General features: G+C 36.2%; 1 protein-coding gene across 4 annotated transcripts in view; it reads left to right on the forward strand.

The window, feature by feature from the left end:
- Nucleotides 1–23,044, forward strand: part of LOC100889912 (TBC1 domain family member 2B-like) — a 67,983-nt gene that overhangs the window by 36,151 nt on the left and 8,788 nt on the right. For 2 of the 4 annotated variants that reach the window (XM_030997874.1, XM_030997877.1), the window contains exons 5-22: nucleotides 5,485–5,559; nucleotides 6,920–7,202; nucleotides 7,873–8,017; nucleotides 9,311–9,457; nucleotides 10,195–10,329; nucleotides 10,970–11,134; nucleotides 11,523–11,655; nucleotides 12,311–12,378; nucleotides 13,138–13,258; nucleotides 14,127–14,198; nucleotides 14,798–14,902; nucleotides 15,554–15,691; nucleotides 17,113–17,237; nucleotides 17,906–18,116; nucleotides 18,706–18,885; nucleotides 19,487–19,742; nucleotides 20,849–20,940; nucleotides 22,268–22,365. In XM_030997874.1, coding sequence (XP_030853734.1) covers nucleotides 5,485–5,559; nucleotides 6,920–7,202; nucleotides 7,873–8,017; nucleotides 9,311–9,457; nucleotides 10,195–10,329; nucleotides 10,970–11,134; nucleotides 11,523–11,655; nucleotides 12,311–12,378; nucleotides 13,138–13,258; nucleotides 14,127–14,198; nucleotides 14,798–14,902; nucleotides 15,554–15,691; nucleotides 17,113–17,237; nucleotides 17,906–18,116; nucleotides 18,706–18,885; nucleotides 19,487–19,742; nucleotides 20,849–20,940; nucleotides 22,268–22,365 — 2,549 coding nt within the window. The remainder of the gene's footprint in view (nucleotides 1–5,484; nucleotides 5,560–6,919; nucleotides 7,203–7,872; nucleotides 8,018–9,310; nucleotides 9,458–10,194; nucleotides 10,330–10,969; nucleotides 11,135–11,522; nucleotides 11,656–12,310; nucleotides 12,379–13,137; nucleotides 13,259–14,126; nucleotides 14,199–14,797; nucleotides 14,903–15,553; nucleotides 15,692–17,112; nucleotides 17,238–17,905; nucleotides 18,117–18,705; nucleotides 18,886–19,486; nucleotides 19,743–20,848; nucleotides 20,941–22,267; nucleotides 22,366–23,044) is intronic. The other 2 variants (XM_030997876.1, XM_030997875.1) reach the window with 2 other exon arrangements.

Here is a 23,044-nt window from a genome sequence, read left to right on the forward strand (position 1 = left end):
AAGGGATAGTTGAGTTCTGTTGCAGAGGGCGCTACACAAAATAATTTTTTTGTGAGATAATGACAAACTGAGTGTCAAATTTGAAAGAACATAATATTTAAATGACAAAATCATCTTAGTTTTATCAAAATCGGGTCATAGATGGCTAAAATATAACGATTACTAATACGGTTCTTGTGTACCACCACAAATATTAGATATTTTGAAAAATTTGAAAAAACCGTTAAAAAAACACGAAATAACGGCTTTTACGTCGTATTTCAGCCAATGGCGATGTTGGCTTTTTTTGTTAGCATTTTCGTGTTGCTTATATTACCCACAATTAGCCGGCTTATGTATTGTTATTTTTAATTAAATAATTAAGTAACGGTCACTGTGTTTTCTTGAAAGTGGAGCTGAATTGGTATGATCGTATATTGGCTAAATTTCACACATTTTGGGGTCTAAAATTACCTTCATAGCAATTTTAGGTTCTAAAAGGGCACTATAAATGTCATAGATAAGAATAAGAGCAATAACCATGCACTTTGAAGGCATTTGCGGTCTGAAAACAGAACTCAACTATCCCTTTAAAGTCAGGTCTATTGTAGCTTGAAAACACGTACATGTAGCTCCCTGTATTTCTTACAGAGAAACATTTTCTAGAACAAAAATCTATCATCCTTCTGAGCTACCCCAAATCTACATGCGTTGATATGAGACTGAGACAACATTGTGTGTCCCTAAAGGCTCGGCACAGGGAGGTCCTATGGGTATACACTGACTGATCGAGCTCTGGTTATGAGCTACAGAAATATGAACGATGTTGCCCAAATACGTCATAAAATAATTTTAGATATTAACACTGCCGTTTAATTACCACCTCATATCTTAAAAGCTTCGGGCTAATATTAATTCATATTACCGGTACTATGCATAGGATTTTGTTGTTGTATATGACCTTGATCCCTATAGCGGTACGTTTAGGATCATAGAAACGTTAATTAGCATTCACCTTGGGGAGTTTATACCTGTCTCATTATCACCTGTCCATTGCACTACACTATACTGCATCCACTTTAATAACTGTGTCAGAGTGCTCTATACCTATACCGCTCCTATGTGTGCAGCAGGATGAAGGAATGCATGTACAATTATACAGGCAACATGGTTGATGCAGGGATATGTGAGTTAAATGGATATTCCGTCTCGAAAAAATTTCCCGAGGGAAAGATATTCAAGATTAACTTGGCTTAACAACAAGTAATGTAACCCTCTTCAGCCATCAAATCCATCAACAGCCGCCCTTATCAGACCACAGATGCCCTCTGGCAATCCAAATGTTACGAAATGTTACGCAACACGGTCTGCTTCCCTAAGCTCTCCAAACACTTGGTCGTAAAAATAAGGCTTTGAAGCCATGCGAGTCACCGAGAAGATGACGTCATACTCATGGAAGATGTATATAGCTATAACATATAAAATACAAAAATCGACAACTTATGGCACAATACAACCTTCTATTGGTTATCAAATGCTTTCGCTGTGCTCGGATAACTCTACTGAAGACGTAGCCATCTGAACCAGCGAAATCGACCAAGGAAATCGTGAGTTAGAGTGAATGCAAGGTTCTCATCATCATCGTGTTCTCTTCTAATTATTGACATTTTCCGAAAGTTTCCGAAATTTTTACATAGCTAGGAAGGTAGTCCATAAGTTTATCTCTTAAAATAACTAAATGAAATTGTGTTGTATATTTGCGCATTTGGTTTAATGAGGGTTAGAAGTTGTCAATTCATCACCACTTTTCACCCCGAGTACGGGCAGGCGACGCGCAAGCCGCCGTGCTCGCTGGGCTGTACATGCTGCATGTTGTGGGAGGAAACACACATAGCTGCATTACTACCCTGGCCGTATATTAAAAATTGTGCTATTGATTCTCAACATTTCAAACACCACTGTACAAAACTCAACTGATTTCACTCAAAGTCAGTACTTTAGTGACGATTGATGACACCTAAAGAGCATTAAAATACAATTTGTTAAACTTTCCGATGTTAGAAAGAATAATTAAAAAATTAAAATCGTGAGTCTACTGTCAAACTTGCCGATCAACCACATCGGTATAATTATGTGCATATTTATGTCGTGAGTGTATTGACTATTCATGTATTCAAATGCTGCCTATTTACACGTACTGCAGTGCTAGTAGTCAATACGCATCAACTATCTATGTTTTGCTGGAGTGGCCTACGCATTCACGATGAAACCATTTAACCATACGTTCTGGTTTGCTGCAACGATTAAGATTTTCCGTTGATGGAATTTCACACGTGCATATTAAACTTGTGTTGGTCTCCAACTTCCCATAAATTAAATCTTCCTCAAAACCAGTCAGAAAGTCTAAATCGTCGCCTAGCAAATACTCATCCCTACTGTATGCCGCCATTTTTGTTGATAGCAGCCGATGTGTATTTCCAACAATGCATTTCGCGAGCCCTATGTCACTCGGTTTCGGGAGTGAGATTTACGAGCTGTGCGGTCCGGGAGGGGGATTAAGGGGATTATGATAGGGGAAAAAAAGACTCTCGGTGCCTCGCAGTGCTTCAAAGGGCCCTCTTAGATGGGGTATCCATTTAAACTCACATATCCCTGGTTGATGTAAGCCGTTTCAAACACATGAATATATGTACAGTTGGTATAATTATTCTCTGGCTGTCAGCCATAAATATAAAACCATCATAATGTTGATTACCGGTATGTTAACCTCTAGCTGTGCTAAAGACTAAAACTGTTTCTTTTTTCCAGGTCTCTTCTCGTATTAGCAACAATAAATACATTTAGGAAGAACATTAAGGGCTATAGCTACATGTACATGTAGCTTATATGGGACCTGAAGCCCCATTTCAAGTTATCATACATATACATACATGTAGATACACAAGCAAGGCTTTAATTTCCTGATTGGCTATCGCAGAAAGTCATCTCCTGGATGGTAGACTAACTACATTGTACATGAAGCGAGATATATGCATGCCCCCCCCGGCATAGAGCACTCCATGTACTTGTATTAAAGCGGAATGCAGCAGAGCAATAATGTGTTAGCGCATAATGATGCCATGTTTGAAGCGTACTACTGGTATGTGTGCAGTATGCATACATGTGCATGGCATGTGACGTCATCATCTTAAAGAGCTTGCTCAAGTTGATATGATGGTTGCTTACTAACAAGCATTTATGCTTTCTTAGCAGTCAGGTAAAAATACCACCACATGATGGAAGAGTGTCTAAATAAAGACTCTGGCTTCATACAATGTACCTCTCAGTATATTTTGATAAAAAATAATGATTTTTAGTAATTTGGTTTCTCTATTATGCAAGAGCTAAATCGCAATTTGGATATTATGAGATGAAAATAACACGACCATTTAATCCTTATTTCCATGTAAGATGAGGGTTATTTAGTTGTATTAAAGGGACTTGGTAAACATTGCATTGTTCAGATGAGAGAAAATGGTGTGAAAAAGGTAGTGACTTCAATGCTAGGTGTACAATTAAAGATATTCTGAAATTTTGAGTGAAAACAGACCATTATTAATGATAAAAATTGAGGAAAACTGATCTGATTGATTCCTTAATTCTCCCAACTATATTATTACAACTTAATTTCAATTTAGGTGAATGTAAATTGTCAAAAAGCAATCATGGATTGGCTCTATATTCCATTCCTGACATTTAAGTGTTGAAAGATTTTTAAAAGCCTGTCTTATGTCTTATTTTCAAGGGAAAACAGTTGAGAAAATTAAAAAATGGTTGGAAAATTTACTGTTTAAGGGTGTCGCACAGTGACGCCTTCCAAGAAAACCACAAATATCATTGTAGTTTGAGAATTTTCCAGGATTTTTAGCATGTTGAAGGGTTAATTGGTACAGTAGAAGGAATATAATAAGTAACATTTCCTTTAAAAATTACGCAGTTTTTCAATCAACCTCCAACAATGTAATACAGAGTCAATATAATAGTGCAATCACTATAGAAAGCATTCTATGTACATAGTTCTTTATGGGAACTTGAAGATATAGAAGATACATGTTGCAACCATGAAAATTGGGTACTTATTTAGCAACATGATTATACTGGGGATTCTGATTCAATGCATATTTTCTCAGTTTGACATGTTGCATTTGAGAGCTCTTGTGACCACAGAATTGTTCATTGAACATACTATACCCAAGCTCCTTCATATTTAGTTATTTTTCCAGGGGGATTCATCTTCCCTTCCTCTTATATCTTAGCTGACCTCTTTCATCCCTACGGGATAATAAACCTATTATTTATTGTAAATGCATTTAAAGAACACTGTAACTTGTGGTTAAAAATTGATTAGTGATTAGTCTTATATGAGCTTTTGAAAGATATTTAAACATTAAATGACATATTCATTATTTAGTTTGGTGTTATTATTGAAGAAAAAATGCCTATTTTTCTTTTGCAGTTTCTTCAAATTTCTAAGGGAGTGGGCCATGTTCTTATGATTGCCCCCACCCCAACTATATTTGATATGTCACCCAGAAATAACATTTTTGTCCAATCCATGATCTTAAACAACACTGTGTTTCTTTATTGGGAAAATGCTGTGTTTCAGAGAAATACAAGGGCAGAGAGAAATTTAGTGATTAAAAACTAGAAACGGAAATATTGACTTTAATGGTCCCTCTGCTCTGTAATATTTCCTGAAAACAGTGTATGTTGTATCACTTAGAGCCTTTAGAGGAGATACTATGGCTCCCATAATGGGCATGGACTACCTGTTTGGTTAGAATAGTATGCCATAAACCAGAAGTGCTTGGAGACACAGGAACCCTAAATGATGATAGCAAGTGAGTTCTTGGAGCTCATCTAAAGCCAAAAGGGAGCAAGCTTTGTCAATGCTCATATGATTAACAGATGGTATGGAACCTCAAACCATACTTAATGTCTATGATCATGAGTTGATTGGAATAATAATCACTCAGGATTCCATATGGTTTCTCAATTCAAGATAATGATTATATTTCTAAGTATTTAATAAATTGATTTTATAACGGAGGGGAGAAATAGATCATGATTTTGGTTGAAATGAAATTTGTCTGCCCCATGTACCACAGGTATAGACAAGTTGATTGTTACATATAGATACAGTGGAGTAAAAAAAAAAGATCCACTTCTCTCTTCACCAACAGGACATGAGAGAGAGAGAGAGAGAGGTGGAGAGGGAGGGAGGGAGGGACAGAGGGGAGGGGGGAGGCTATGAGAAACAAAAGAAACAAAGAGATGATATGAGAAGGGAAAAATCCCTACTGTTCAGGTACCCTCCCTCACTCTGTCACTCAATTCCCATCCATCCATAAAGAATGGTGGCCCATCAAACTAAACACATGCTTCATCACTGGATATACATACAATTGAAATGTGATTAGCACTACAATTTGAACCACTGATTTTGTTTTCTTTCTATGTTATTAGGAAGTCCGAGACCAATTCATTACTACCAAGAAGGAGAGAACAGTTCCCAAGTCATTTTCTCATAAACCAATTGCGGTAAGTACATCTTTCTGATCAAATTATGGCTTCTTAACAAACTATTAAACCATGTTGCAATTTGATTTGATGATGATACACGTTCAGTTCATACACACTGACAGATGCTTCATGAGCTTACATGTTTCATTACAAGATGACTGAGTCATTATCAAATGGGGATGAATTGTCTTACTTTAATCAACTTAGATTTCTAGATGACGTGTTTTCTTTTGATTAATGAATGATTTATTACTTTTGAAATTCGTAATTGCCAAATTTCAAAATGCAGTGTATGCCTTGTTCTTTGATTAAAGTAACAGAGGAAACTGTGGTCATTTAAAGATGAGTCCTTTGTGCAATATCCTGGTAGTTTTGGGGGAGTTTAGATTTTACTTCATAATTACTTTTGTTCAATTTTTTGATAGGTTTCTGTTTAGCTCACCACAGGATATATATATATATGACTATTAAACTACTATTACAGAGGTCAAGTCAATTGAAATTATATGTGATGTATAGAGTACAATGTTACTCAACTTTGCATCGCATATGATATGACTGACAACACATAACCAGAAAATATTTTTTGTGGGATTTCTTAGTCCCTGATTATATTAACTGAAAGAGTGTTAATCCTTGTAAGTCCTCTAGACCTCTTTGTTTGATCTAGTTTGTAATGAGCAAACACGACCTCTCTTGGTTGAGATTTCTGAGTTGTTTTGAGTTATGTATTTATCTTGAATACATGCTTTCATACATGTTCAATTCATCATTAGTTTCAGGTAGTTCATTGTAACCCATGATGGATCCATGGAGTACTGCAGAGCTTCAAGTATCATCAGAATCTGATGATTTTTAAATTCATTCTCAAATGTTTGACTAAGCATTACTGTGGTATTGAGTAGTCTTACCTATAGCAGTTCTTGTACTACTTAAAGGTAAAGACCAGTATTGGAAACGCCTCAATTTCAAAAAATGAAATGGAAGCTCTCATTACCAATCATGTGAAAGAATATGTTTTGACTAATACATGATGATAAAAAAATTTGCCGGGAAACCGCCTACTAATTCATATATTTGGTAAATTTGTTTCTCTCATGGTCTGTGAGAGATATAGGGTAGTCCCATATACATCTTTCTGTGTATAGTGCTTGTAACTTTACGAAGAATGGGCCAAATTTCTTATCATTTTGATGATTCCAGAACCTTGCAGATGCTAGATGCTAGATGATCAACCTTTTTCTGATCGATTCCACAACGTTTCTTTCACAATGCAATCGCATGACCATAACTGGTCTTTACCTTTAACTGATACATGAATTGAACAATGTTTTGTTCATGTATTCATCAAGTTTGGTATCACTTTTTCCCACTCCAGGCTGCATCACCCACCAAGGGCCTAGCCGCTGAGCCATCTCCTGCAGCCATCAGACGACTGAGTGCAGAGAAGAGATCCACTCTTCCTGGACATGCAGGATCACTAACACCAGGTGCATTTACACCAGATGGAGTAGTATCAGGGTTTAATGCACCTGGTGCTATAACACCAGGTGCTGAGAGTGACACCAGTATTGAAAGTGGAGCAAGGAGAGACTTTGCTTCAGCATTCCTTTTACCAAGTCCAGGCACTCCAACGGCTTCCTTCAACGGTTCCGTCCCAGGTAAGTCTGACATTCAAAAAGATGAGAGTCCAGTATGGCTTCCTTCTTGCCCCTCTGATACACAACTTATCAACTTAAAAAGTGAGGGTAATCAATATAAGCCGCTTCAATCATTTCAATTTTAGTCCCCACTCATGCTTATCTCCTTTCTAATGCGCATTTCTCTTTCCTCATCTTCTTCTCAACCCCTCATGCAGCTCATCCTTTTGTATTCTTTTCTGTACCCCGATCTCTCACTTCTTTTGGGGTATTGTCTACTTTTTGTATTGTGACCGTGTTATCCTATCTTTCTCATGTAAAGTACTGTCTTGTCCCGTTTCCGTCTCTGTAGGCATCCCCCTTTTTCTCTCCCTATTTTGTAGTTCCTTTTGTAGTTAAGAACTTGTTAATTTAATTATGTGTTAAAGTTTCATTTGAGGGGTCCACACTTGTACAAGCATTGCTTTTTAGTGGACCCCTCTATTTCCAATATGTATTCCTGAATTGTTGTAAATGTTTATAATTGATTTGTAATGTTTTGTTGGAAACATAAATAAATTGAATTGAATTGAATTGAAAACATTTTGTAGGATTTTAGCAGTTGTCATTTGTACCAAGTGTTATGACATAGGGTGGGGTAGTTGAATCATAGCGCAGTGAATATAAGACCTTTTCCTATCGTAATTTTCAGCAGATTCTCCCGATCTCTCACCGACATCAATCAGGAGTTCAATCAGTATTACATCCACAGATGACATCGGATCAGTAGGTGATCTCAAGGAACCATCACTATCACTTGTCAGAGAAAACAGTGAACATAGCATCAGTGATAAAGAGTAAGTCTCTCATCTATTGAGATATACAACCTGTGTACCACTAACTATCCTTTAGACAAATACCAAATGTCCACGTTCTTAACGTCATACACAATATCTACATGTTTGACCTAAAGTGCACCGATCGCTAAAGATATTTTTCTCTGTATGTTAAGGGTTCCACATACTACAGGGTATTCAAGGTATGAGCTCCAAATATTAAATGTCCTTGTAATTAACATAGAAAGTTTATTGTACACTTTCAATCAACATAAAAGCGGCTTGTGAGTGGCCTTTAGAACACACTTGCATTAGACTAAAGCCTGCATGGTGCACAGGGTTTTATGTTATCATTTATTTTCTACATACTTCTTAACCATTAAACTATAGAATGTTAATGGGAAAGTTTTTTACATTGATTTTATACATTCTAGCTGTGCACAAATTATAATTTCATAAATGTTTGTAAATCTGAAATCTGAAATGATTTCATCAAATTTTAAATCCTTAGAATCATTAGTACCTTGCTAATTTTGGAAGGTACATGTACCTCACACATATACATGTAGTTGGGGTTCTGATCTTCTTGGTTGACTAATTGCAAAATGTCAAATGAATCATTGATCTGACGTTCTTAATCACTGATCTGTCTGTTTTATGACCTTGATGTCTATGTCTCATAGGAGTAATGTGTTCTGATATTCCCTTAATGGTCGATCCCTATTCTGAACAGATACAGTTAACAACTACGTTATTCATACTCCTTGTAATTTGATGTTTTTATATTTCGTAACGCAAGAATGAAAGGTGAACTGGTTGGATTAAGGCCTTTTTTAATACTCTGAGATGTAAGCTTAAATGTGTCACATTCTCAAGAAATATAAATACAAATAGGCCATTTTCATAACCAAATTTAAGGTATGTTTTTTGTATTAAAATGGACTCAGTATGAATTAGGTCATTCACCTGCTACAAAAGATTGTATTTCAATAGTTAGAATGCAAATTGCCCATAATTATGTGTTGCTAGGTAGGGCAAGGCTTAATGTTTGTACCACCTACATGTATCCACAACAGGTGAATTCAATCATTTGTATGAGGCACTTTACAAACATGTATGCATTATATAAGGTTTGTTACAAAAATCATTACCTACATGTAATATTCATAATGTGATTGGGATTTTGACAAGTTATACATAACCTGCGTTAAAAGACAAAACAAAACAAAGCTAAACAAAATAAAACAAGACTAAACATTGTGTTGATCTAAGAGCTATTGATTTCACCCTGGCATGGTATTTCTTTGATTACAGCAGCATGGTGTTTGAGGAGTCCAAGACTGAAGAAGATCGAGATGGAGACGCTGAGAGTACTAGTGATGCAGGAACAGAAGATGATCTGGAAGAATTGGACAAAGAAACACTTATACTTAGACTACAGGCTGCAAGAGAAGAGAAGCTGTAAGATATTATTATCATCCTCTCTCATCCTCATCCTCCTTCTATACCTTCTTTCCTGTGTCCTTCTAATTCTGAGTCTCCACTTTTCCATCCTCTATCTTTAACTTTTATTACCCTTTCCTGAAGTAGTTTTTGATGCATATCATTAAACCTTGTCGCTGGATATAGTTTGTGGCTTTATTCAATGTTTCAATACCTTAAGCCTCATTTGCATATGATGTAGTAAACTGCAGCAGTGTTGTTAAATAATGATGTAAAGTTTAAAACACTTCACATTTTAAAAATAAATAACACATAGCTCAGTAAACATCCACAGGAACATTGTTGTGCTCAGTTGCCATTCAACAATCCTTTATTAGTTTTATTTATCTTCCCTTGTTCTCTACTGTAAAAATACGTTTTGTTGTTATTTGTTGATATTGCTTGGAGGGCCTATTTGATAAACCACATCAGCATTTTAAACATGATACAGTCAAACCTGTCTATAGCGACAGCCCAAGGGAAACACAAAAAGTAGCCTTTGAAGACAGGTTTCTTTAGTACATGTTTCAATGAGAAACCATTTTCAAGGGAAACAGAAAATGTGGTCATTGTAGACAGGTGGTCACTAAGGCAGGTTGGACTGTATCATGTGGATGATATATGTTTCATAATTTTTTATTCAGTCTTTTTATTAGCATTTTGTATTAAACACAAATAAAAATATAAAATGAGATAATGGATTTGTCCTCTTCCAGAGAAAACCAGAGGAAGTTGAAAAGTGCAATGAACCGAGAGACAACGTATCAACAGATGTTGAAGAAGAGAGAGCAGGATATCATGAGATTAGATGATAAGCTTGGCCAATTAGAACAAGTACAACATCTTAGCAGGTAAATAATATATCACTGTTATCATAGTAATAAATCATTTGTATAAGTTTAATGTTAGAACATGATCAGTTCATAAATGTGTTCTGGATAATAACAGGTACAGCATTTTATCAGGTATAAAACTAATAATTGTGATATTGAATAAATAATGCATTTGACTAGGTATATATTGTATAAGATTATTACTTGATGATTTTTGAACACCACCAGTATTGGTATCTATGTTAGAACAAGGACAGCATCTAACCAGGTTCAGCACTCAACATGTTAACATTGGAATAAATACAAGAGTATAACATGTACAAAGCTCTTGGTGAGATTAGATCAAAGACTACATCAATCTGCCGCCTTTTTAGTTATGTTTTAGTAGAACCTTCTAGCATTGTAGCAGACCTCACTCAACGCTCAGGGAAGGGGGTGTGGGTGAAGAGATATTGGCAACCATGTAGTTGCTGCTGTTATTTTGTTTTATTTATACCAAACAGGGCCTCATGGAAGACCACCAAATTGGTGATATGCGCCACCCTGTATAAATATCAGAAATAAATAATTAAAATATAAATAAATGTAGTGTTTATTAATTCCCAATATTGGGCATGAAAGGACTCAATGATGTTGAGATTTATTTTATTGATTTTAGGGACCTATTGAATGAAGAGGATTTGAAGACGGCGAGAAGGAATGTACTTGATCTACAAGATACACTCAAGATGTACCAAGAACAGAATGTCTTTCTCAACTCAGAGGTGCGCAAACAAGCTGGACTCAAATGTAGAGCGAGAGCTAAGATGGAGGGCATGCAGAGGTGAGTCTAGTCTAGTCTATTCTATTTGTTCTGTATTCTATTATGGTTGAATCTCTGTATAGCACCTTGCTCGATTATTCCTACAGTACATGTTTATGCAGTGAGTTTCCAGTATCAAGTATCATAAAAAATGCAAATCACTGTGGAATAACATATGAAAAGTAGGAAGAAAGCAATAAATTAACTACAATACACACATTAAGTAAAAGGAAAATATAATAGATATTTGGAGTAAAGACACTTCATTTTCATTCACTTTCATTTTGTTTGCTTTTTTCTTTTTTATTCTTTAATTTTTTAACTTTTCTTTTTCTAATACACTTTATGTATAAGAATATGATCTTTAAAATTGTGATGTTTAACAATTATTTTATTTTTGACTTTTTAGAAGAATAACTCACATGGATGCAGAGCTGTCTAAATGTAAGCGAGAGTTCATTCACCTTATGACCTGTCATGTAGAGGTCACATCTCTGGACCATAAGGACAACATTCCCATGAAGCTAGACTGGTCTGATGCAGTAAGTCTCTCTTAACATTCCCATGAAACTAGACTGGTCCGATTCAGTAAGTCTCTCTTAACATTCCCATGAAGCTAGACTGGTCCGATTCAGTAAGTCTCTCTAAGGTCATATTGCGAAGACTTCTTCAACATTCCAATCTCTCTGTATGTAAATAAAAGTTCCATGACATTAACATGACAATAAAATAATTGCATGAAAGTAACTTGAAGAATTTGTTTTCAAATTATTCATGATATACCCAGCTAAAAGCTGCACCATACATGCAGTGCCTAAAGTCATTACTTTGAGTGAAACTTGCATGGTATAATCTACATAAAAATATGGAAAAAGAGATTTGGTATTTGTAGTAGTTGATAGTCTAACTCTCTGCCTTTATTTATCTATCATAAAAGACTTTCAATATGATACCCTGTTTGTGTCAGGGTGTTCTTGTGTCCAATACAAATGTACTGGTATACTTTTGATTCATATCAAAGAAATCATATTATGAATTGGTTTTATAAAAGGAAGGAAATCCTTTTCCTGTGGATCCATAGCCAATGCTAGTAATCAAGACATCACTCATTTATCGCTTATACTTTTCATATCAAAACAATTGCACTGAGCAAAACATTTTAAAAATCCATACCATATTCTTTCTCTTTCCCCCCAGAAATACAAGAGATTCTTAGAGATGTATGATAGTGCAAGACAAAAAGATGTTACGCTCCTAGATCCAAGGTGAGTTTAGTGAGTCTGACAGATAAATAAAAGATGTTACACTCCCAGATCCAAGGTGATTTTATTCAATCTGACAGATTGATAATGAATAAAGGAGATTGGTTTTCTTTTCACTATTTTTATTAGTGTTGCAATCCTTGGACAAGGACAAAGATGGTTTTAATAATTGATTTTTGAGAGGAATTTAAATGTTTAAAATCTTTATCCTTGATCATCATAACATCCATTATGTATGCTATACTGTTTGCATTGGCATTATATTGTGATTATGTTGTATTTTTACAGAAGCATGTATTAAAGGTATACACCAGTTTTGGAAATGACCCCCTCTCAAAAATGAAGCTCTTATTACCAATCATGTGAAAGAATATGTTTCGACTAAACGTGATGATACTAATTAATATATTTGGTAAATTATCATAGCTATCCGGTCTAGATAGATATCCTGTAGTACCATATACATCTTTCTGTGTACAGTGCTTGTAACTTTACCAAGACTGGGCCAAATTTCGTATCATTTTGATGATTCCAGAACCTTGCAGTACACACAAATACTTATATGCTAGATGATCAACCTTTTCTCATCGATTCCACAAGGTTTCTTTCACAATGCAATCGCATGACCAGAATTGGTCTATACCTTTAACTAGAAAAGTCTTGAAAGTAAGAGCATTTGAAGTTTTGTAGAAACATGCCAAATGACCTTTGTATCTCTGATTGAACCACTCATAAGACACATGTTTTATGGTTATATTACAGGGTAGCAATGGCTGAAGGGATTACAGATCAGTATGGATTCCAGCAATATCACAACAATCAACCACTCTTATTCCATCAAGTTTGTCATCTTCTTGATAGACATATCCAGGGATACTCAAGGGTATGTATTCATAACATTCATGGTGCTTTTATATATTCTATATATGTTAAAACATTATTATCACCATGGTTTTGATGAACTGGGGGTTGTTTCACAAAGACTAAGATCAACTTTATGTTGGACTTACCTATAGCAGGCCATTCATGCCACTGGTCGCTCCCACCATTGGTCTCTCAATAATGATCCTTATATAATATTTTTTCCTTCAATGAAGAATTTAAAAAAAAATTAATTCTGTAGTTTTGTGACCATGATTTGTCTCTTGACAGACCAATGCTAGTAAACGGTGAAAGCAAATGATCGCTTGAACAGCCTGCCATAGTTAAGTCCAACTTAAAGTAGATCTTCGTCTTTGTGAAACAACCCCCTGGTCTGATACAGTAATAAGAAACTAGGTGTACATTATTCTCATTGTTTTGTTATGGATTACCTGTTGTCAAAGAGAAGTTCTTGGTTTTACCAGCCTTCTTTTTGAGTTTTTCCAAGCACTTTGGGATTTTCTAGAGCTAAAGCACTCTCAAAGTTGATGCCCTTTGTCACTGTCAAACACTCAATGAACTTTCCCAACCAGGTACTCACATACTCTGCCTTTGTCAGTATATGTAAGTGAATTGCTTGCCAAAGGAAGTTATTATTATGTAAGGACTTGAACCCTCCGCCTATTTGTCAGGGTCCCCTTCATGACATTCATAAGCCTGAAGCCTCAACCTGTTTCATTGGCCCTGCGATGGATAGCACTTATGAAACACAGTAAGATGTCTCCACTGTGTTTCGTTGCTGAACCTAAAGTAACCTAGAGTGAACACTGACTTGTACATGATTATGAAGCCTAAAACTGTCTAATTGATCCTATTATTCCCATTTACAGAAAGAATCAGAGCATCGGAAATCCTGGGAGGCGTACATACAGAAACATGAGCACAACTTTCAGGATCATCAGGTAGGTTTCATTCAAGCTGTTTGTGCAATGTGACAATCTTAAGTATGTGTATATGCATTGAATGACAAGGTTACAATTATAGAATGGGTATCTGTCAAAATCATATGATAGAATTGATTGCAGAGATGCACTAACAAATACATGTTACTTTCTAATAGCATTTAATTTCAATGATTGCTATAAAAGTGATTGCCGATAATAGGCATATCCTAATAAAACACGATTGTGATTTTGTTTCAAGATAGACTCATATTATATGCATTTTATGCATTTTTTTCTCTCCAGTTCAGTAGATATGGTCACTATATCAATTACAAACATTATTCATGGGGCACTCAAACATTTCCTTTGGATGACAAATCTGTCCTCTATGATATGAGTCAGACAAAACAGGCAATGATTGGTTTACGTAGAGAATCATCCCACCCCGACAGAACGGTAAGAGAATTGCAGGTTTGATTTCAAAGTGCAAAAAAAAAACGAGCAAAATATTATCATGAGTCAATATTTTCATTCTCCTCACTGTGATCAGTATTTTAAACAGATTTAATTGTCTTTTCATTATTATTAATGATGAGGTAATCATGATGTGTTTTCAGAGTGAGATGCATAACTTGGTGTATGGAGGAGTTCCCCCTGAGTATCGGAGTGAAGTTTGGACGCAGCTTATCATGGATAGAGTCAAAACCATCAAAGAGGGCAAGGTAAGCCTACTTCACACTCAAATTATCATTTGATTTAAACATTGCAATGCATTGTACACACAATATATCATAAATAGAAAATCAATTAATCACATAAGGTCAGATATGCCTACCGTACTTCACACTCAAAATTGTCTATTGATTTGGATGTTGTAGTATTATGAATACCGTAATGCCTGTAAGTAACGTCAAGGTAAATCTTCTTCCCTCTCAAACTGTCACAAAGGCATGATCTAAAATTTGTGATGCATTGTACACACAACTTATTATCAATAGATTCAATCAATCAAATAAGGTAAGGTGAGCCTACTTCACACTCAAATGTAAATCTGATTTAGAGCATTGTAGTGAAGTATGCATGGAGCTTATGGTTGACAGAAGCAAGTTTAAGAAGTTGTAGTTTGATTTTCTTTTCAATCATTATGAGTGTGGATGCAGTTTATCGTCAATAGCGGCCAGTAACAGAGGGCAAGGTATTTCTAGTTCACATTTATATTTTAAGTCTGTTTGGGATATTTTAGTGAAATGTTGACATGATGGATTTAGACATAACAATCAACGAAAGTTAGGTAAGCCTACTGCACACTCACAATCTGGTCTGACATAAGTTTTACCACATTGCTGTTATTTGTTTCTAATGCTTTGTTTCAGGGAGAGAACTACTTCCAGTCACTGTGTGATCTATGTGATACATCTCCAGCTGTAGAAACATATCGTCGTCAAATCAACTTGGATCTGCTTAGAACAATCCCTCATAATACACACTTCAATAATGAACATTCAAAAGGGGTAAGTTAACAATCCCTCATAATACACACTTCAATAATGAACATTCAAAAGGGGTAAGTTAACAATCCCTCATAATTCACACTTCAATAATGAACATTCAAAAGGGGTAAGTTACAATCCCTCATAATACACACTTCAATAATGAACATTTAAAAGGGGTAAGTTAACAACCCCCCATAATACACACTTCAATATTTAAAAAAATGAATATTCGAAAGGGGTAAGTTAAAGATAAACTTTAGTACTGGTAATGCGATTGCATTGTGAAAGAAAAGGTGTGGAAAGGATCAGAAACAGTTGATCATGTAGCATGTAAGTATTGGTGTGCACTGCAAGGTTCTGATGTCATCAAAATCATAATAAATTTGACCGAGTCTTGGTAAAGTAACAAGCACATACACAGAAAGCTATGTATGGGACAACACGAATGGTGTCGGGGTTGGTACTACCTTGATTCCTTGTCTTTCTATGCTCATTACTCAGCCAGTATACATTTTCTTCCAAAATTGTTTGGCACATGTCATTTATTTGTAATCTTGAACATTCAGTGTAAGTTTCGTTTGATTCTGTGAGAAATAATTTTCTTTTTTTTACCAGTACTCAACCTTCTCTTTAACAATCCCCCATAATACACACTTCAATAATGAACATTCGAAAGGGGTAAGTTAGCAATCTTACATAATACACACTAGTTGCTATTAAGTGGAGTAAACATCAATATTCCATAGATGGTGTCACACAGAGGCCAAAAAATATGAATTTTAGTTATCCAGATTTTAGTTATCCTCTTAATTGGCTGTCTGTCATCAATTATCCCTTCAAAAATCCTCTAACGAAGCAAGATAATTCTCCCTTAAAAGGATTTTTGAAGGGATTTTTAAAGGGATTTTTCTGTCTGACACCAATGTTAAAATAATCCCCTTGAAGGTCAGTGTAAGGTCAATGTTTGACTTAATGATTGGCTGGCATATGTTTTTTCAACGCGCTATCATAACCTGCGTATAATTATATTAGCGCGCATTTAATGAGACGCGTTAATTGAGCATTACTTTTAATTAAACGTGTGATGTCACAATGCTTATCTACCTAAACGGCGCCTGCACAATGGCCCATCAAAAATCCGGATTTTAGTTATCCGGTTTATTCGTAGCCTGTCTGTCACCGACGTAAATGACAAAAATAGATTTCTAAAATCTGGTTTATTCAAGATGGGTCAGGATTTTTCTGTGTGACACCGCCTAATGTAAGAATAATCGTTTGTCATCCTCATTAATATATTGAAGATGTATTTATCTGTATTGTGTACAACCACAGACAATTCAGTTCATTAAAGAAGATTTTTGCCAGTGATTTGTTTTGAAAGATATGCTATGGATGAAGAATAAAGGCTATTTGTCATATGATTTTCTGGTTTTGTTTAGATTTCTCAGTTGAGACAGCTCCTGGAAGCATTCTGCGTTCATAATCCTGAGATTGGCTACTGCCAGGGAATGAACTTCATTGCAGGAATGAGTCTTCTCTTCATGGACATTGAGACAGCTTTCTGGTTAGTATATTCATATACAGTCAAACCTGTCTATAAAGACCACTAAAGGGAAACAAGATTAGTGGTCTTTATATTCAGGTGGTCCTTATGTACAGGTGCCTATAGTAAATGTTTCAATGATGAACCAGTTTCAAGGGAAACAAAAAATGTGGTCTTTGTAGACAGGTGGTCACTAAAGCAGGTTTGACTGATTATATATATCAAGTTCATTGACCTTCACCTTGACTAGCCAAGGCATATGAGTTCAGGCATGTGGACAATGTTCAAGCTCCCTCCCCTACAACTTCTTAACTAGTGGAGTATGATTAGATATTGGTGTAAATCACTTTTCCCACAGACCCTATCCCAAGTTATTTTATTGATTAAAAGTGTAAAGCTAGTGTTACAATTGTAGTGACTAATATGAAATTCCCTGACATGATTAATGGCTTTCTTTCTGATGCCAGGTATTAAAAAGTGAAAATGAAAATAAGTCAAAAGTATACACAAAAGCTACACCTAACTCTTTGCAGATTTGTTTTATATTTGGGTTTTTTAATTTTTTGGCAGTATTTACCTGTTAACTAATGAATTGCTCTATGCCCCAAAATGCTTTGAAATACAAAACCACACCGGCTTCCTGTTGGCAGTAGGTGAAAGTGTATATTTGTTCTCCTCTTGTAATGTAGGTGTCTGGTTGCAGTTGTAGAGTACTACTTCCCACACAACTACTTTGATGCTAGTCTGATTGGAGCTCAAGCTGATCAGTACGTCTTGAAAGAAATCCTTCAGTGTCGGTTACCTCGGTTACATGCCCATCTTGATGATGTTGGAGTGGAGATGTGCTCATTCACTCTCAATTGGTTTCTTGCTATCTACTTCGAGGTTGTCCCATTTAATGTAAGTTCAATTCAAAGTTTATTCAACACTCTTCATAAAAACGTTTTAAACATACAAATACAATGGAATGGAATAATAACAAAAACAAGATAGTGATAACAAATAACAATGGCAATTTATGAGAGCATTTGGGATAGGCAGAAAGGAGGGATCCCGTATATGAAAGTCTACTCCTAAAAATTAGTTTCAAGAATGACAATTGCTCTTAAAGCAAGATCATGACCAGAAGATAATGTGATGGTTTTCCATCATCTTTTTATTCACTTTCTGTTTCAGTCCTGTTAATTAAGTTTCACTTGTTTGTTTTTTTTAATTTATTTTTTTGCTGATATTTTAGAGCTAGCTCATGTATTGAATACCTTGAATACCCTGAATAGCAAAGCTTTTGGAAAAAAGCCATCTCCAGCTGCCAAGCTTCCAGGTCTAACTTCAAGGGGGAGGGGAATGTCCGAGCTTCCAGGTCTTGCACCATGGTCATTTTACATCTGTCTCTTGCTTGCTAGGTCATATCGGGATTGTTATAGTTGGAGTGTTGTATTGGATGTATGTATTGTACCATCATGTTGTTTGATTGTTTGTTGGTCCGTAGACGTTGCTGAGGATCTGGGATTGCTTCCTCCTGGACGGTCTCTACGTTCTCTTCCAGTTCTCCATGGCTTTACTACAGTATCATGAAGAAGCTCTACTTAGTAGGAAGGACATACTTGCTCTACTCAAAGATACCAAACAACTCTGTAAACTCAGCTACAACATAGAGAACTTGGTTCAGGTATAGTGCATTGTATATCAATGGTAGTACCACCATTGAAATGGTTAGCAGTATGAGTAGAAACGTTTGTGTCCTACTATAGAGTGTTTCTCTTTCACTTGTGAGTTCAAACTAATAATTTCCTGAAAATTGATGTGCTTCTAGTTGTAGTTCCTCTTTTCTGGTGCTTTTTCTATTATATTTGTTGTTTTATTGCATATTTTTGTAATATAATTATTCATTGTATTTTGCGGCATGAGAAATAAAATCATTTGAATCATTTGAACTATGTGACTCTCTGACAGCTCCTTTTCCAGCTGAATTGTGCTATGGAGATATGATATTTTGGTAAAATCAGGGATGCCAGTTTTCAGTCAATAGCCTGAATTCAGGCCCTGGCGAGTTATTTTCAGACCATAGTTTAGGCTTTTTTGTGTACAAAATAGCTCATTCTAGGTGATTTTCAGGTCCTCTGATCAATTCTAACTGGCATCCCTGTAAAATGTTTCTTGGGGGGGGGGGGAGGGAGGGAGGTTTCACCTCCTTGTAGTAACACTTGATTTGGTGTCATTTCATAGTCATTTCAATGTAATTACCAAGATAAGTTATTTGTCTGTTGTAGACTGTGAAGGATAACATGAAGGAGTTCCAGTCCTGGAGCTGGATTGAAGAGAGACAGGCACACTACATGAACAACCTACAGAAGGTATATGAGGAACAGGAGAGAGCAAGAAAGGAGTTTGAGAAGCAAGAAGGTCTAACAAGTAGCAGCGTGCAGACCATCACAGCAGGACCTCCTAGTGGGACTGAAGAATCTTCCTATGGAGAGGTGTCTGATCATGATCTTAAGATGGACTGTGCTGTAGAATATGCACAAGGTAATCAACCATTCAGTCAATTCAATTCAATAAAGGTTTATTCAAACATGTTTCGCAGTACAAAGACTGAATTATACATGTCATACAAAGATTAAAATACATTGTCAATACAAATTGCAATTGTGAATAAAACATATTCACTTAAATTTCCTTTTACTTTAATCATTTATATGAATTAGAATATCAGTGTGGTCATATTGGTGTGAGATCTCCATTCCCCTTTCATCAAAATCATGTAACATATTCTCCCTTGATTAAGAATTTATATTTGGGTTCATGTTTTGAAAGTTGTTGGAGTGTTTTGATTGATTTATTCTGGAAACATTCTTGATGTTATTGTCCTTATTCAAAGGAGATGGAGTGTAGCACAGTATATCATGAATATAACATATCATCTCATCATACATATTTCATGTGTTTGACATTCTGAGGTAGTTCTGAGCAACATATCACCTATCTACTGATTAGGCATACATGTAAAACATTCAGTATGTGAGGTGTTAAAGGTAATACAAAGTTTTGGTCTGGGGTCATGAATTTGGTTCAAATGAACATATTGGAAGCATATGTGATCCTACAATATTCAGTGATCATTGTCGCGGTTGAAATCGAGTCTAAAGTTATGAAATTGTAAATAATAAACTCTTTATGTTGTATAGCTCCCTCTCAAGGTCAAGATATCAATTAAGCTATAAAACAATGTTTCTTGACTAAGATTGACCGATTTGCTATTCCCGTTTGTAAATTATATATCAGAACTACATATTCTGTGATTTTCATGGTCTCAGCTACCATTGTACGGCCGTAGGCGCTATCTGAAATTTATCAAAATTTACCGGGAGCACCGGTAAAGTTTAATATTTTTAATTTTTCTCAAAAGCGTAAGTGTTTTAGGGGATAATTTTTTTAGTGCCCTTAATACATCCACAAGGGTATCCAAATATATCAAAATTGTAAAGAATCACTATCCACCCATTTTTTGAAATTTCCCAAAACTTTGTATTACCTTTAATAGAGTGCTTTGTTTGGAGTGAGAGGTAAACTTGAGATAAGGTTGTGTTCAATGTTTGAAGGTAACATGGATATTCATGTCTTGTTTCTTACAGGAGGTTTGTTGGTATGTCGGGGTGATATCAGACAAGGCTGGATCAGTCGGGTTGATGTAAAGCAGTGCTCTAAACAGAACATTGGTGCCAGGGTAGGTTATATCTTGTATTAACCGGTCATCTTGCTTCAAAGGGAAAATTCTTTGCTTCCCTCTAATTTACCATGGAGATGTAATTTGTCATTGATTAATTCATTAGCACATAAAGATGTTGTCTTCCTTCAGATTAAAAACTCCATAAATACGTTGTATTAAGAAGATATCCATCAGTTGTTATAGCTGCATACCCAGTGTAATTTTTTTCCCCACTAAATTATTTTGATTTGACTAGATTAATTATAGTCATTTTTATCGGACTTCCCTGGCTTCTTTCACAGGGTTCCTGGTTTATTCTCTTTTCACCTTAAATGTAAAGCAGGGACCTGTTTCACGAAGCCTTTTTTCAATGACAGATGACAAAAATCAGTGACAAATCTGCTGATAACCAATCAGAAGCAAGGATTTCATTGCTTATAACAAAAGACTGTCATTTGTCACTGATGACAAGTTTTTTGTGAAGCGGGACACCGGTTGTACTTAGAATATTCAGTGTGTCTATTGAGGTATTTAAATAATATGTTGCTTATACCCTTTTCACATCTATTTTTCTTAACCCCGGACTATCCTTAACCCCATACTATCCTTAACCCCATACTATTTTTTTTGCTGTTCACATCTATTTTCTTAACCCCGGACTATGTGCTTAGCCGGGGTTAAGAAATTTCACGCGATTCACACTACGTTCGCCTTAGCCCCGGACTATTCGATAGCTCATGAATATTAATGCTTTTGCTACCGCGCATGCGCCTTTCGACTAAATGAAGGGGAAAAACCCGCGCGCTAAATTCAATATGAATATAAAGATTTTTTCATAATGACCTCTGCCTCGTAAAAGACTAAACGTCAATACAGAGAGCATGCATGCGTAACGTGAACTGCATGCATGCGTAACGTGAACTGCATGCATAGCGCGCGATAAATGCAAATTCACGACCACACGACCACGCTGTCTGTGATTGGCTGTTGCTTAGCCCCGCTTCTCCTTAGCCCGGTTCGGATTCACACTACGCAGCTTAGCACCACAATTGCCCGGCTAACCCCGCAATTGCCCGGCTAACCCTGCTATTTTGCAGGGCCAGATAGTCCCGTACTATTTGTGGGGTTAGCCCACTTTGGCAAAACGTAATGTGAACAGAAAGCCGGCTAAAATTACCCCGGGTAATTGGTGGGGCTAAGGAAGGAATAGGTGGGGCTAAGAGCCCCCTTAGCCCCACCTATTTCCCGGGGTTAAGCAATATTTGGTAGATGTGAAAAGGGTATTAGTGTTCAACCAATATCTCAACCATGAATTCATATTGAATTTCTTCTTTCTGTATGACAGCTTGACAGCAGGGTGATCTGTATGTCAATGGCAGGACCAGACTGCGTGCTTCTCGGTACCTTATCATGGTTCCTGTACCTCTTCAATGTAAAGACACAGTAAGTCACTCGGTACCCTATCAGGGTTCCTGTATCTCTTCAATGTAAAGACACAGTAAGTCACTCGGTACCCTATCATGGTTCCTGTATCTCTTCAATGTAAAGACACAGTAAGTCCCTCGGTACCCTATTGTGGTTCTTATATCTCTTCATTGTAAAGACACAGTAAGTCACTCGGTACCCTATCAGGGTTCTTATGTCTCTTCAATGTAAAGACACAGTGAGTCACTCGGTACCCTATCATGGTTCCTGTATCTCTTCAATGTAAAGACACAGTAAGTCACTTGGTACCCTATCATGGATCTTCTATCTCTTCAATGTAAAGACACAGTAAGTCACTCGGTACCCTATCAGGGTTCTTATATCTCTTCAATGTAAAGACACAGTAAGTCACTCGGTACCCTATCAGGGTTCTTATATCTCTTCAATTTAAAGACACAGTAAGTCACTCGGTACCCTGTTGTGGTTCTTATGTCTCTTCAATGTAAAGACAGAGTAAGTCACTTGGTACCTTATTGTGGTTCTTATGTCTCTTCAATGTAAAGACAGAGTAGGTCACTTGGTACCTTATTGTGGTTCTTATATCTCTTCAATGTACATGTAGACACAGTCAGTCGGTACCCTATTATGGTTCCAATATCTCTTTAATGTGAAGACACAGTAAGTCACTAGGTACCCT

Source organism: Strongylocentrotus purpuratus, unplaced genomic scaffold (genome assembly GCF_000002235.5).
Source record: "Strongylocentrotus purpuratus isolate Spur 01 unplaced genomic scaffold, Spur_5.0 spur5_scaffold_4, whole genome shotgun sequence".
In the NCBI taxonomy this organism is placed as follows: Eukaryota; Metazoa; Echinodermata; class Echinoidea; order Camarodonta; family Strongylocentrotidae; genus Strongylocentrotus; species Strongylocentrotus purpuratus.